At 42.6% G+C, this 16,250-nt stretch overlaps 1 protein-coding gene and 1 non-coding gene across 2 annotated transcripts in view; one reads left to right on the forward strand and one right to left on the reverse strand.

The window, feature by feature from the left end:
- Nucleotides 1-16,250, reverse strand: part of LOC121573300 (leucine zipper protein 2-like) — a gene marked incomplete at its 3' end in the record, with an annotated part of 140,474 nt that overhangs the window by 12,267 nt on the left and 111,957 nt on the right. The window contains exon 6 of the mRNA XM_045213965.1: nucleotides 7,582-7,644. Within this exon, the coding sequence (XP_045069900.1) occupies nucleotides 7,582-7,644 (63 nt within the window). The remainder of the gene's footprint in view (nucleotides 1-7,581; nucleotides 7,645-16,250) is intronic.
- Nucleotides 10,577-10,651, forward strand: trnaa-ugc. The gene has a single exon. It is a non-coding gene; the product is annotated as a tRNA-Ala (tRNA).

The raw sequence follows: 16,250 nt of genomic DNA on the forward strand, positions 1-16,250 counted from the left end.
CATAACTTGCTACATTTGCACACACTGTATATATTTTCTGTTGTATTTCTGACTTTATGTTTTTTTTTACCCCATATGTAACTCTGTGTTGTTTTTGTTGCACTACTTTGCTTTGTCTTGGCCAGGTCGCAGTTGTAAATGAGAACCTGTTCTCAACTGGCTTACCTGGTTAAATAAAGGTGAAATAAAATAAAATAAAATTGTCATGAATCTTCCCTGGAGGCAGAACTAGAGATTTCTACTAGATGGGCAAGCTGCAAAGTCAAAATTTGCTATATCGTAAAGATTTATGAAAACAAAAAATGTGCTTGTTGGTCTTAATTTAAGGTTAGGGTTAGGCATTAGGGTTAGCAGTGTGGTTAAGATTAGGGTTAGGTTTAAAATCAGATTGTATGACTGTGCCTGTGCCAGCCAGTGACCACTATGAAGAGCTGCCTCCAAGGCAACATTCATGGCGTAAATGCCCACCTGCATTTTCATTAAGCTTGTTTTGGTGCGAGCTGATCATAAGGGGTTAAATGTGCCTGAAATGAATGAATTTGGATCAAGAAAGTGGAGAAAATCTAATATTCAAAAAAACCCACAGGCGATATCCACTGGTGCATTTTGTTATCCTAACAAAATACTCAAGCCTTGGCTCACTAACTGCTGTATTCAAATCTAAAGTCAAGGTTGGATTCACTTGCTTTGAGAGGGACAAGTAAGCTATGAATGGGTCATGCCAATATGCAGGTGAGGAAATCCTGACCATTATGGGTCAACAATGAGAGAATCAGAATCACCTTAATTCGCCAAGTACATTCACACATGGTGAGAAGGTGCTGCCGGCAATAGACAATATACAAACAGAATAAAGTCCAAATAGACATCATACAAAATATAGAATATCGGAACACTAACAATAAAACTCTGGAGTAAAGGCTGATTAGTGGGAATGTACAATTTACAGAGGGGATATATCTACAGTGCATTCGGAAAGTATTCAGACCCCTTGACTTATTCCACATTCTGTTACGTTACAGCCTTATTCTAAAATGGATTACATTATTTTTTCCCCTCATCAATCTACACACAATACCCCATAATTACAAAGCAAAAACAGGTTTTCAGAAATTTTAGCAAATTTATAAAAAACAAAAAAAGGAAATATCACATTTGGATAGGTATTCAGACCCTTTACTCAGTACTTTGTTGAAGCAACTTTGGCAGCGATTACAGCCTTGAGTCTTCTTGGGTATGATGCTACAAGCTTGGCACACCTGTATTTGGGGAGTTTCTCCCATTCTTCTCTGCAGATCCTCTCAAGCTCTGTCAGGTTGGATGGGGAGCGTCGCTGCACAGCTATTTTCAGGTCTCTCCAGAGATGTTCGATCGGGTTCAAGTGCTTAGGGTCGTTGACCTGTTGGAAGGTAAACCTTCTCCCCAGTCTGAGGTCCTGAGTGCTATGGAGTAGGTTTTCATCAAGGATCTCTCTGTGCTTTGCTCCGTTCATCTTTCCCTTGATCCTGACTAGTCCCTGCCGCTGAAAAACATCCCCACAGAATGATACTGCCACCACCATGCTTCACCAGAGGGATGGTGCCAGGTTTCCTCCAGACGTGACGCTTGGCATTCAGGCCAAAGAGTTCAATCTTGGTTTCATCAGACCAGAGAATCTTTAGGAGCCTTTTGGCAAACTCCAAGTGGGCTGTCATGTGCCTTTTACTGAGGAGTGGCTTCCGTCTGGCCACTCTACCATAAAGGCCTGATTGGTGGAGTGCTGCAGAGATGGTTGTCCTTCCGGAAGGTTCTCCCATCTCCACAGAGGAACTCTGGAGCTCTGTCAGAGTGACCATAGGGTTCTTGGTCACCTCCCTGACCAAGGCCCTTCTCCCCCGATAGCTCAGTTTGGCCGGGCAGCCAGCTCTAGGAAGAGTCTTGGTGGTTCCAAACTTCTTCCATTTAATAATGATGGAGGCCACTGTGTTCTTGGGGACCTTTAATGCTGCAAAAATGTTTTGGTACCCTTCTCCAGATCTGTGCCTCGACACAATCCTGTCTCTGAGTTCTACGGACAATTCCTTCGACCTCATGGCTTGGTTTTTGCTCTGACATGCACTGTCAACTGTGGGACCTTATATAGACAGGTGTGTGCCTTTCCAAATCATGTCCAATCAATAGAATTTACCACAGGTGGACTCCAATCAAGTTGTAGACACATCTCAAGGATGATCAATGGAAACAGGATGCACCTGAGCTCAATTTAGAGTATCATAGCAAAGTGTCTGAATACTTATGTAAATAAGGTGTTTCTGTTTATTATTTTTATAAATTTTCTAAAAACCAGTTTTTGCTTTGTCATTATGGGGTATTGTGTGTAGATTGATGAGGAAAATGTTTCATTTAATCCATTTTAGAATAAGGTTATAACGTAACAAAAATGTGGAAAAAGTCAAGGGGTCTGAATACTTTCCGAGTGCACTGTACAGTCGTGGTCAAAAGTTTTGAGAATGACACAAATACAAATTTTCACAAAGTCTGCTGCCTCAGTTTTGATGATGGCAATTTGCATATACTCCAGAATGTCATGAAGAGTGATCAGATGAATTGCAATTAATTGCAAAGTCCCTCTTTGCCATGAAAATGAACTTAATCCCAAAAAAACATTTCCACTGCATTTCAGCCCTGCCACAAAAGAACCAGCTGCCATCATGTCAGTGATTCTCTCGTTAACACAGGTGAGAGTGTTGACGAGGACAAGGTTGGAGATCACTCTGTCATGCTGATTGAGTTAGAATAACAGACTGGAAGCTTTAAAAGGAGGGTGGTGCTTGAAATCATTGTTCTTCCTCTGTTAACCATGGTTACCTGCAAGGAAACACGTGCCGTCATCATTGCTTTGCACAAAAAGGGCTTCACAGGCAAGGATATTGCTGCTAGTAAGAACTTCAAGGAGAGAGGTTCAATTGTTGTGAAGAAGGCGTCAAGGCGCCAAAAAAAGTCCAGCAAGCGCCAGGACCGTCTCCTAAAGTTGATTCAGCTGCGGGATCGGGGCACCACCAGTGCAGAGCTTGCTCAGGAATGGCAGCAGGCGGGTGTGAGTGCATCTGCACGCACAGTGAGGCGAGACTTTTGGAGGATGGCCTGGTGTCAAGAAGGGCAGCAAAGAAGCCACTTCTCTCCAGGAAAAACATCAGGGACAGACTGATATTCTGCAAAAGGTACAGGGATTGGACTGCTGAGGACTGGGGTAAAGTCATTTTCTCTGATGAATCCCCTTTCCGATTGTTTGGGGCATCCGGGAAAACACCTTGTCCGGAGAAGACAAGGTGAGCGCTAACCATCAGTCCTGTGTCATGCCAACAGTAAAGCATCCTGAGACCATTCATGCTTCTCAGCCAAGGAGTGGGCTCACTCACAATTTTGCCTAAGAACACAGCCATGAATAAAGAATGGTACCAACACATACTCCGAGAGCAACTTCTCCCAACCATGCCTTTTCCAGCATGATGGAGCACCTTGCCATAAGGCAAAAGTGATAACTAAGTGGCTCTGGGAACAAAACATCGACATTTTGGGTCCATGGCCAGGAAACTCCCCAGACCTTTATCCCATTGAGAACTTGTGGTCGATCCTCAAGAGGCGGGTGGACAAACAAAAACCCACAAATTCTGACAACTCCAAGCATTGATTATGCAAGAATGGGCTGCCATCAGTCAGGATGTGGCCCAGAAGTTAATTGACAGCATGCCAGGGCGTATTGCAGAGGTCTTGAAAAGAAGGGTCAACACTGCAAATATTGACTCTTTGCATAAACTTAATGTAATTGTCAATAAAAGCTATATATATACAGTGCAATACAGTGTGCGGAGGTGTACATAGTGCAAATGCAGTATAGTGCGGATTACTATTTGTGGTCATTGATGACAAGGTTCAGTAATCGGGCCAATGCAAAATCATTAACCCTCCCGTTGTCCTAGGGTCAAAATGACCCGCCACTGTGTTGAAAACTTGCTTTAATTTTTATATTTTTGGATCATTTGTGAGAAGGAGGCAGTGATACTTTCTTTAAAGTCTCACTGCCTCCTTCTCAAAATGATCCCAAATAAAAATTAAAGAAAGTTGGTTCAACAGTGGGGGTCATTTTGACCCTAGACAACGGGAGGGTTAATCCTATGAGCCTGATGGCAGGTTGATGAGGGCCACAGCATGGGGAAAGAAACTGTTCAGGTGGCGGGCAGTTTTGGTCTTGATTGACCTAAACCGTCTGCCAGATCGGAGTCTTTGAAATATGGGGTGTCCGGGGTGAGCGATGATCTTATCTGCACGCTTCCTTGTCCTGTAGGCAGTGGTGGAAAAAGTACCCAATTGTCATACTTGAGTAAAAGTATAGATACCTTAATAGAAAATGACTCAAGTAAAAGTGAAAGTCATCCAGTAAAATACTACTTGAGTAAAAGTCTCAAAGTATTTGGTTTTAAATATACTTAAGTATCAAAAGTAAATTGAATTGCTAAAATATACTTAAGTATCAAAAGTAAAAAGTAAAAGTATAAATCATTTCAAATTCCTTATATTAAGCAAAGCAGACGGCACCATTTTCTTGTTTAAAAAATGTACGGATAGCCAGGGGCACACTCCAACACTCAGACATTATTTACAAAAGATGCATTTGTGTTTAGTGAGTCCGCCAGAACATAGGCAGTAGGGATGACCACGTGTTCTCTTGCTAAGTGCGTGAATTTCACAATTTTCTTGTTCTGCTAAGCATTCAAAAATGTAACGAGTACTGTGGTTTGTCAGGGAAAATGTATGGAGTAGGAAGTTCAACATTTTCTTTAGGAATTTAGTGAAGTAAAACTAGAAGTTGTAAAAAATATAAATAGTAAAGTATAGTACAGATAACCCAAAAAACGACTTAAGTAGTACTTTTAAGTATTTTTACTTAAGTACTTTACATCACTGCCTGTAGGCGTGCAGGTCCTTGATGGAGGGCAGGTGACAGCCGATAACCTTCTCCGCAGACCGGACGATGCACTGCAGGTTGTCCTTGCAGCTGGCAGACGCCGATCCAAACAAGAAGGTGATAGAAAAGGTGAGGATGGACTCAATGATGGACGTGTAGAACCAAACCAGAATTGTCTGAGAGAGTTTGGGTTTTCTCAGCTGGGCGCAGACAGTACATCCTGTGTCGAGCCTTCTTGGTCACTACTGTGATGTTGTACTCCGACTTGAGGTTGTGGGGGATGATGGTCCCCAGGAATTTGAATGACTTGGCTGTGTTGACAGCTGAGCCATCAATCTCGAGGGTGAGACCCTCATTGTGTCTTCCTGTATTATACTTATGCTAAAATGTTTATTCTATTCTACTGAGCCATTTACTTTATGTATTCTTATCTTAGCCATGTAATCTCCATAGCCAAACATTGGCAGTAGAACGGCACCACACTGCCAGGTCTCTGACTTCCTCCTATAGGCTGTCTCTTAGTTGCCGGTGATCAGGCCTACCGCCGTTGTGTCGTCAGCAAACTTAATGATGGTGTTGGAGTGCGTGCTTGGCCCCACGCAGTCGTGGGTGAACAAGGAGTACAGGAGGGGACTAAGCACGCACCCCTGAGGGGCCCCGTGTTGAGGATCAGCGTGGCAGATGTGTTGTTGCCTACCCTTACCACCTGGGGCGGCCCGTCAGGAAGTCCAGGATCAGTTGCAGAGAGAGGTGTATATTCCCAGCATAATTAGCTTAGTGATATGTTTTGTGGGTGCTATGGTGTTGAACGTTGAGCTGTAGTCAATGAACAGCATTCTCACATAGGTGTTCCTTTTGTCCAGGTGGGAAAGGGCAGTGTGGAGTGCGAATGTGTCATCTGTCGATCTGTTGGGGCGGTATGCGAATTGGAGTGGGTCTAGGGTTTCCGGGATGATGGTGTTGATGTGAGCCATGACCAGCTTTTCAAAGCACTTCATGGATACAGACGTGAGTGCTACGGGGCGGTAGTCATTTAGGCAGGTTACCTTGGCGTTCTTGGGCACAGGGACTATGGTGGTCTGCTTGAAACATGTAGGTATTACAGACTCGGTCAGCGAGAGGTTGAAAATGTCAGTGAAGACACTTGCCAGTTAGTCCGCGCATGCTCTGAGTACACGTCCTGGTAATCTGCCTTTTGAATGTTGACCTGTTTAAAGGTCTTGCTCATATTGGCTACGGAGAGCATGATCACACAGTTGTCTGGAACAGATGGTGCTCTCATGTATGCTTCAGTGTTGCTTGCCTCGAAGCGAGCATACAAGGCATTTAGCCCATCTGGTAGGGTCGCATCACTGGGTAGCTCGGGGCTGGGTTTCCTTTTGTAGTCCGTAATAGTTTTCAAACCCTGCCACATGTGAAGAGAAATCTTAACGCTACAGCATACAATGACATTCTAGACGATTCTGTGCTTCCAACTTTATGGCAACAGTTTGGGGAAGGCCCTTTCCTGTTTAAGCACGACAATGCCCCCGTGCACAAAGCGAGGTCCATACAGAAATGGTTTGACGAGGTCAGTGTGGAAGAATTTGACTGGTCTGCACAGAGCCCTGACCTCAGCCCCATCGAACACCTTTGGGATGAATTGGAACGCTGACTGCAAGCCAGGCCTAATCGCCCAACATCAGCCCCCGACCTCACTAATGCGCTTGTGGCTGAATGGAAGCAAGTCCCCGCAGCAATGTTCCAACATCCAGTGGAAAGCCTTCCCAGAAGAATAGAGGTTGTTATAGCAGCAAATGGGGGACCAACTCCATATTAATGCCCATGATTTTGGAATGAGATGTTCATCAAGCAGGTGTCCACATACTTTTGGTCATGTAGTGTACGTTCAGTTGAGTGGCCATTGAAAGTGGCCATTGACCAGCAGGATTAAGATGATAGGAAGTGTACCGGTCAAGCTCTGAAGGGTTTTGGTTTGTCTTCAGTGAACATGTCACTGAGGAAAAAAATATATGTGTTACACACCTCCCTCAAATGACTGAAGAAAGCGCTGCTTTAGAGCAGGGAAAAGCCAAATTGCACACAACATAAACCCTCGTGTTGCTTATCGTCGGTATCTTCGAAAAACCTTGTATGTCCATATTTGGCTATTTTTTCCTTTTTACATAGATTGAAAGTAATCATTCCCCTCCATGTGCTGTCAAAGTTTCATGACTCTAAGACCAATCAAAGTCCTTCATAATATCTTGGAAACTTACATGACTACACCACTGTTTTTTCAATTGCTGAAAAGTTAACTGTTTCGGGTACAAAGTTATCCAGACACCGACTTTATGCAGGATTGTTGTTTTTGCTGGGTAGGCTGTTCTAATGGGGCTTGTGTGCAGGAGAGATTCAGCCACTTCTGGTACAATTAAACAAAAATGTTGTCTTTATTATTAAAAGCCAAAAGTTTTCATCAGCCTTCATGATCGTTTTTTAAAAATAATATACTGTATGCATGAGCAGAGCAACTGCATGTAAAGTGAGGGCCAGTCTAATCAATCAAGACTTGGGCCCCAATTCAATCCAAATGAATTATGACATTAATGTTTTACCTATGCCCACTGTTCATCAGTGTGATTCAAAAGGCTTACCTCTTCTGCATGGACATCACACAGTTTGTTGCCAGATAGCAGTTTATTTTTCAAGCTCTTGTTCTGCAAATAAAAAATAAATAAAAAGGTGGTATTAGTTAAGAGTTGATGAGAGAAAATCATTGATAACATATAGTAATGAAGCTTGCACTGCTTTTCTGTTTTATCCGCAGTGACAAATGTAATTATATTAGATGATCATACAAGCCAGTTTCGATTAATCAGGCCTAAGTATTGACCCCAGAACACATTTACAACAGTAAATGAGTTAATCAATTATTTAATTAGCTAATCCAGAGCCTATTCTTCAACACAAGCAACACAACTTGAGCATTGAATAATCACTCATGAACATGAATCAATAGAAACTGCTGATAGCATGAGAGAGACATATACAGGTGCACTATTGTACATCTGTAGCTTAATTGTTCCTTCACTCACACAGATGCATTAGAACATGTGCAGGGACACAACACAGAGCAGTGGTGCTGACTGACTGGCATGCAGTAAGATCTGAGAGGTGGCCTTACAAAGCACAGGTTTTCTGTACCAGGGAATAGCCCTCTTCCTAAGAATTGCTACATTGGAGGCGTTCTATGTTGGTCATAGAAATATAAAAAAAAAAATGGTTCCAATTTTGGTTCCATGCACTTTATCATAACTGTCCCTATGCATAACTATGCATGTACACTACATTATCAAAAGTATGTGGACACCTGCTCGTCGAACATCTCATTCCAAAATTATGGGCATTAATATGGAGTTGGTCCCCCCTTTGCTGTTATAACAGCCTCCACTCTTCTGGGAAGGCTTTCTACTAGATGTTGGAACATTGCTGCGTGAATTTGCTTCCATTCAGCCACAAGAGCATTAGTGAGGTCGGGCACTGATGTTTGGCGATTAGGCCTGGCTCGCAGTCAGCGTTCCAATTCATCCCAAAGGTGTTCGATGGGGTTGAGGTCAGGGCTCTGTGCAGGCCAGTCAAGTTCTTCCACACCGATCTCGACAAATCATTTCTGTATGGACTTTGCTTCGTGCACGGGGCATTGTCATGCTGAAACAGGAAAGGGCCTTCCCCAAACTGTTGTCATAACGTTGGAAGCACAGAATCGTCTATAATGTTATTGTATGCTGTAGCATTAAGATTTCCCTTCACTGGAACTAAGGGGCCTAGCCCGAACCATTAAAAACCGTCCCAGACCATTATTCCTAATCCACCAAACTTTACAGTTGCCGCTATGCATTCAGGCAGGTAGCATTCTCCTGGCATCTGCCAAACTCAAATTAGTCCGTCGGACTGCCAGATGGTGAAGCGAGCTTTACACCACTCCAGCCGACGCTTGGCATTGTACATGGTGATCTTAGGCCCCATTTCATGAAGCGCCTGACGAACAGTTATTGTGCTGACGTTGCTTCCAGAGGCAGTTTGGAACTCCGGTAGTCAGTGTTACAACCGAGGACAGACAATTTTACGCGCTACGCGCTTCAGCACTCTGCGATCCTGTTCTGTAAGCTTGTGTGGCCTAACTCTTCGGACTGAGCCGCTGTTGCGCTCTAGACATTTCCACTTCACAATAACAGCACTTAAAGTTGACCGGGGCAGCTCTAGCAGGGCAGAAATTTGACAAACTGACTTGTTGGAAAGGTGGCATCCTATGACGGTGCGACGTTGAAAATTACTGAGCTCTTCAGTAAGGCCATTCTACTGCCAATGTTTGTCTATGGCGATTGCATGGTGGTGTGCTCAATTTTATTCACCTGTCAGCAACGGGTGTGGCTGAAATAGCCGAATCCGCTCATTTGAAGGAGTGTCCACATACTTATGTATATAGATTGTACATGGTACTGTAGTTACATAGGCAGGTACCTATTTGCATGTAATTACAGTGTAGGCAAGCACAGCTCAAGTTTAATTTGGTAAGGACCAATAGCATATCGCTTTTTTTTTTCTTTTTCTTTTTATATCTCTCTCTCCCTCTTTTCTCTTTCTCTCTATGAAACGCACACACGCTCTCTCACACACAGAGTTAATGAGGTGGAATGACAGCACTATGTGATTCAATGAGCTAGAATTGACCGGGCATCCAGTCCAGACACTTGCGCCTCCTCTCCTTTCTAAAGAAAGGGCACTGTGGCTGGAAGAAATGGCAGCTGTCATACAAGGTGACGTGTGCCTGCCCGAGAACAGACCCACAGTGAAATGTTGATCCAGTAGAGCTCATATGTCATGGTGTATTATGCTAAATGAGATCCAGTGAACCGCAAATGTCATAATATGTTATGCACCAAGTGTTGCCACATTGGGAGCCATGCGAGAACTTTAAAAAAGTGTGCGAGACATTACTGATTATGATCATGCTTTCGTCTACATTTATTGTTTGCACTTAAGGCGCAATATCATTTTATTTTATTTGTATGTATCCTTTTGTTTATTTAACAAGGACGTCCCTTGGGATGATAATCATTTTTTTTAGGGAGAACTGAATGAATGGCATGCCTATGTATTTTCCCCGGCTTCTACTCTCTTTTTATTTCTCTCTCTCCCCTTTCCAGGACAGGGAACCCTCTGAAAATCAGTATGTCTACTGAGAAGGGCTCAAGTTCTTTTAATTGCTAGTTTATTGTTTATTTTTAATTATTTTTTCCCTGTATAAATAAATGTAGACATATTTTTGTTTGACCTTTTAAGCTGTTCAGTGTGGTTATGTACTGGTCATCAAGCAAGCAATGCAGCATGACTATTGTAAAGCACAACTAAGACATGCCATTAATAAGTCCTTTAGGGGGTGTCTGTCAAAACTATTCTGACAACTTTGTGAATGGGGGTAGATAGAGGACCACCTCTTCAGTGAATTAAAGGGATAATTCAGGATTTTGGCAATGAACTCGTGGATACCACTTTTATGTCTCTGCGTGTAGTTTGAAGGAAGTTGCTAACTAGCGTTAGCTCAATTGCTAACTAGTGTTAGCGCAATGACTGGAAGTCTATGGTAAAGGCCCCGTGTAGCTCAGTTGGTAGAGCATGGCGCTTGCAACGCCAGGGTTGTGGGTTCGATTCCCACGGGGGCCAGTATGAAAAATGTATGCACTCACTTAACTGTAAGTCACTCTGGATAAGAGTGTCTGCTAAATGACTAAAATGTCAATGCTAGTAGATACCATAAACTTCAAGTCAGTGCACTAATGCTAGTTAGCACTGGAGCGCAAAACTATCTCTAACTTCCTTCATACTGGATGCAGAGACATAAATATTGTATCCATGAGTTCTGACTCTGGGGAAGTAGATAAAGGGCTTCATTTCCAAAATCCCGAAGTATTCCTTTAAGGTTTCATACACAATATGACAAATTCTATGATCAGATTTGACAATTGGGGTCCTTTCATTTGGACCTTTTATTATAATTCGCTACAATGACAAAGTTTGACGGTCAGAGAATCCAGGCTAATCAGCAAAACATTGCTGCGGAAATGCCTCATGGTATCGCTCTCCAACTTGTTAAAGTTGCAGGTGCAGATGCTCGCTAGCTGATGATTGGACGAGACACGTGTCACCCTCATCTAAATGGTCACCAATAAAAGCATCTGGCAGACCATACTAAACTTCCATTGACCCTAAGGACTTTTCATACCCTGTTTCTACCAGTCAGAGTGATCTCCTTCACACTCACTGCAAAGAGTTTGAGCAGCTTATGGATCAGCTGTCTCCTACAGAAGCTCCACTCTTATAGACTGTCATATCACAGCAGAAATGTTGTCTGTGTCGATCGCTCAATCATTCTCTAGCCTTAATCCCAAAATGCACATCCTTAGCCCTAAAAGTAAATTATAGAAGATGAGTTTACACCGAAATGCAGCCATAAAGATTTTCTGGTGACATGATCGATTGAAACTGATACTTGGAAGGACTGATGTGAAAGGAGCATGGTTTGTAAATTATTGCAACAAAGAGTTATCTGCAAATGCAAATGACCGTATCATACCCACCGACACCATATTTTAATTCTGTTGCAGTGAACAATCGATCCAAACTCGAGTCGTAGTTTTAAAAAGTTTTTAAAGTCGAAAAAGAACAAGAACAAGAACAAGACCTCTATGGGCTAATATTTTATTCAAAAAGGAAAAACATGTAGCTTAGCTAAGGTCTGATTCTAATTGGAGAGGAAAGCTTCTAACCTTGTAAGGGAATTGGCGGAGTCAAGGTCTTTACAAAGAGCTCATCAGAGCACCGGATCAAGTGGAAACCCAGAGGTCTGAGTGTCCTGTCTTTATGGCAGACATGATTATACTCTTAACAGATCACTTAACAAATCAGGCAGTCTCTGAGAGAAATATAAAATGGTCCCACTTTACACTAAGGGGTGGTTTCCCGGACACAGATTAAGCCTAATCCTGAACTAAAACGCACATTTATTGGAGAATCTATTGATGCTTTATAGTGCATGCGTAATCTGCATCTGGGAAACCACCTCTGTGTGCAGACAGTGTAGGCAATACATAGTTTGCCACAAAAATCATTAATAAGAGGAGAAGCTCCTGGCCCTGATGGCCTTCAACGCCAGACCTTTCTAGCTACAGTATCAACAGGGGCCCTGCCTACAGAGTTTAAATAAGGAAGTGTCCCTGATATTGAGGAAAAACAAGGCTCAATAGGAATCAGCATCTGCAAGGCCCCATATTACTTATTAATGTGCCCAGTGAGATTCTATCCAGAATGGTTGGCAAACAGAATGGGGACGTAAACAGTTCATTCCATCCCCATTCAGATGTGTGTCATTGCGAGGGGTACTCTCTTTCAATGCTGATTACATGTTCTATGTGTAAGTTAATATTGACTCCAGACTCGACTGAGAGGCCTTATTATATCAGCTGATGACATTGAATGGAAGTATTTACTTATTGCCTAGTGCCGCTTTGGGCTTTGTGATAACTTGAATGTCAAATGGACTCAAGTTATCTATCAATCATTTCCAGGTCTAAGGTGTTAAATTAGGCCTGCTCCCCCTCTGGTAATAGGGACAGAAGCGCAAGCCAGGGTGGCCCACTATCTACTCTCCTATTTGCATATTGATCTCGAGCCCCTTGCTGATTCAAAAAAATATATATATATATACAGTGGGGGAAAAAAGTATTTAGTCAGCCACCAATTGTGCATGTTCTCCCACTTAAAAAGATGAGAGGCCTGTAATTTTCATCATAGATACACGTCAACTATGACAGACAAATTGAGAAAAAAATATCCAGAAAATCACATTGTAGGATTTGTTATGAATTTATTTGCAAATTATGGTGGAAAATAAGTATTTGGTCACCTACAAACAAGCAAGATTTCTGGCTCTCACAGACCTGTAACTTCTTCTTTAAGAGGCTCCTCTGTCCTCCACTCGTTACCTGTATTAATGGCACCTGTTTGAACTTGTTATCAGTATAAAAGACACCTGTCCACAACCTCAAACAGTCACACTCCAAACTCCACTATGGCCAAGACCAAAGAGCTGTCATAGGACACCAGAAACAAAATTGTAGACCTGCACCAGGCTGGGAAGACTGAATCTGCAATAGGTAAGCAGCTTGGTTTGAAGAAATCAACTGTGGGAGCAATTATTAGGAAATGGAAGACATACAAGACCACTGATAATCTCCCTCGATCTGGGGCTCCACGCAAGATCTCACCCCGTGGGGTCAAAATGATCACAAGAACGGTGAGCAAAATCCCAGAACCACACGGGGGAGCCCTAGTGAATGACCTGCAGAGAGCTGGGACCAAAGTAACAAAGCCTACCATCAGTAACACACTACGCCGCCAGGGACTCAAATCCTGCAGTGCCAGACGTGTCTCCCTGCTTAAGCCAGTACATGTCCAGGCCCGTCTGAAGTTTGCTAGAGTGCATTTGGATTATCCAGAAGAGGATTGGGAGAATGTCATATGGTCAGATGAAACCAAAATAGAACTTTTTGGTAAAAACTCAACTTGTCGTGTTTGGAGGACAAAGAATGCTGAGTTGCATCCAAAGAACACCATACCTACTGTGAAGCATGGGGGTGGAAACATCATGCTTTGGGGCTGTTTTTCTGCAAAGGGACCAGGACGACTGATCCGTGTAAAGGAAAGAATGAATGGGGCCATGTATCGTGAGATTTTGAGTGAAAACCTCCTTCCATCAGCAAAGGCATTGAAGATGAAACGTGGCTGGGTCTTTCAGCATGACAATGATCCCAAACACACCGCCCGGGCAACTAAGGAGTGGCTTCGTAAGAAGCATTTCAAGGTTCTGGAGTGGCCTAGCCAGTCTCCAGATCTCAACCCCATAGAAAATCTTTGGAGGGAGTTGAAAGTCTGTGTTGCCCAGCAACAGCCCCAAAACATCACTGCTCTAGAGGAGATCTGCATGGAGGAATGGGCCAAAATACCAGCAACAGTGTGTGAAAACCTTGTGAAGACTTACAGAAAACGTTTGACCTGTGTCATTGCCAACAAAGGGTATATAACAAAGTATTGAGAAACTTTTGTTATTGACCAAATACTTTTTTTCCACCATAATTTGCAAATAAATTCATAAAAAATCCTACAATGTGATTTTCTGGATTTCTTTTTCTCATTTTGTCTGTCATAGTTGACGTGTACCTATGATGAAAATTACAGGCCTCTCTCATCTTTTTAAGTGGGAGAACTTGCACAATTGGTGGCTGACTAAATACTTTTTTTCCCCACTGTATATTAGGTACTGCCGAAAATTAGGGAATGAAAAATAGTAGCCACAACCCAGTTATCTATGCAGATGACATTTCATTAATTATAACAAGACTGGGAGGATATCTCTCTGCTCTGTACTGTAATTGATTTTAAAAAACGTCTTTCAGCAATTTCCCCAGAGTTAAGATACATCCTAATAAGACTGAGGAAGTTCTGTTATTATACGGTTATTTTAGAGATCCATTTATTTAAGCCTTTAGAAAGTCAATGCCAATGGTTTGTCACAATGAGATTAGAATGTATCTGAAATCTAAGCAAACTACTTCCATCTAACCTCAGTGGCATTGCAGAGAGTGTAGTGAAAGCGATAAGACTGGACAAATGACATATATTGTGTGATAAGATATAACATAACTCGGATACCTCTCTGACCTACTCAGTAGGAATGCACAAGAGATGAAACCTCTGTATCTAGTGAAAAAAGACACCCAGAGATATTTTTCATGATACATCTGGTGTAGGATATAGCCAAGACTTGAAATGTCAAAGCTACATCCGTCAAAGTAGTTCTCAGACCACTATCCACTACTGATGACCCCTCTGTATCAAGCTACAAAGACACTCAAATCTGGAGAGATAGATCTGGCACAGGAAAAGCCAAGACTTAAAATGTCAACGCTACAGCGACCAACTGATAGGGGAGCGCTGGCCCTGCATAATGTACTTTCAAAGTGTTCACAGAGCCCATTTCCAGTGCTTCTGACTGCCAGCAGAAATCTCAGAGGTTCTGCCCAAATACAACTTCAATGAACTGTGTAAAACATTTTCAATGGTAAGTCTCCCAAAGACAAATGTTTATTCTGAGCCTGATTAAAGTACAATTCGACTCCCTCCCACATAGGTCAGACTACCGGAAACTTTATGTTGGCATAGTGATTGGTGTGATTCTGTGCCTTGCAAGTATTTATAAAGACATGATCGAGGATTTATACTGAACAAAAATATAAAGCAACATGTAAAGTGTTGGTCCCATGTTTCATGAGCTGAAATAAAAGATCCCAGAAATGTTCCATACGCACAAAAAGCTTATTTCTCCAAAATGGTGTGCATACATTTGTTTACATCCCTGTTAGTGAGCATTTCTCCTTTGTCAAGATAATCCATCCACCTGACAGGTGTGGCATATCAAGAAGCTGATTAAACAGCATGATCATTACACAGGTGCACCTTGTTCTGGGGACAATAAAAGGCCACTTAAAAGGGTCGCTTATCTTGCCTCTAGAGTTTGTTCTGAGAGTTTGGTGTGTAGTCAGAACAGACCCGTTGGCTATATTCACACACCCCTGCACAGTACTTCCCCGTTTTTGGTTGAGTAGAGCTAATAATCTCACAGAATGTTCTCTGACCTCCCTCAGGCAGTGTGAACTCTACCTCTCACCTGACTGTTTTATTGAATATTGTGGTAGCTTCTCATTTCTTTACCTGGGCTCTATCATGCTGCACCTATGAAGAGGTCCAGAGCTACTATGCAGCTGTGGTGGAACATCTTCCAAACCGTCGTGACTCCATTCGTGATTGATTACTTTCTTCTCCTCTGCCCTGGGGCATTTGCCTTTAAGCTATAGGATTTTGTGCCAGCCACACTGCAGCCAGTAACTACCCACTGCCCCCGGGTTAGCCAATTAGAAGGTCCCACGACACCAGCCCAGTTCAAGGCCCAGAGGCTCTGACGAATTCAGCGCATCCAGTGGTATTAGTGCTTATAATAGGCCTCTCCACCAATTTATATAATTAAACGCTGACAGTATAAGGCCCTCAGTTGCCTATGGCTATCTGTGACCTTTGCAATCCAAAATGACAACATCATATAGATTTAGAAAAAAGGATATCAAAACCCATTACTAGTTCACGTGATGTGATGTCGATGAACATAGATATCATATGATATGATTGTCATTAACATAACGTTTACAGGTCA

Source organism: Coregonus clupeaformis, unplaced genomic scaffold (assembly GCF_020615455.1).
Source record: "Coregonus clupeaformis isolate EN_2021a unplaced genomic scaffold, ASM2061545v1 scaf0180, whole genome shotgun sequence".
NCBI lineage: Eukaryota > Metazoa > Chordata > Actinopteri > Salmoniformes > Salmonidae > Coregonus > Coregonus clupeaformis.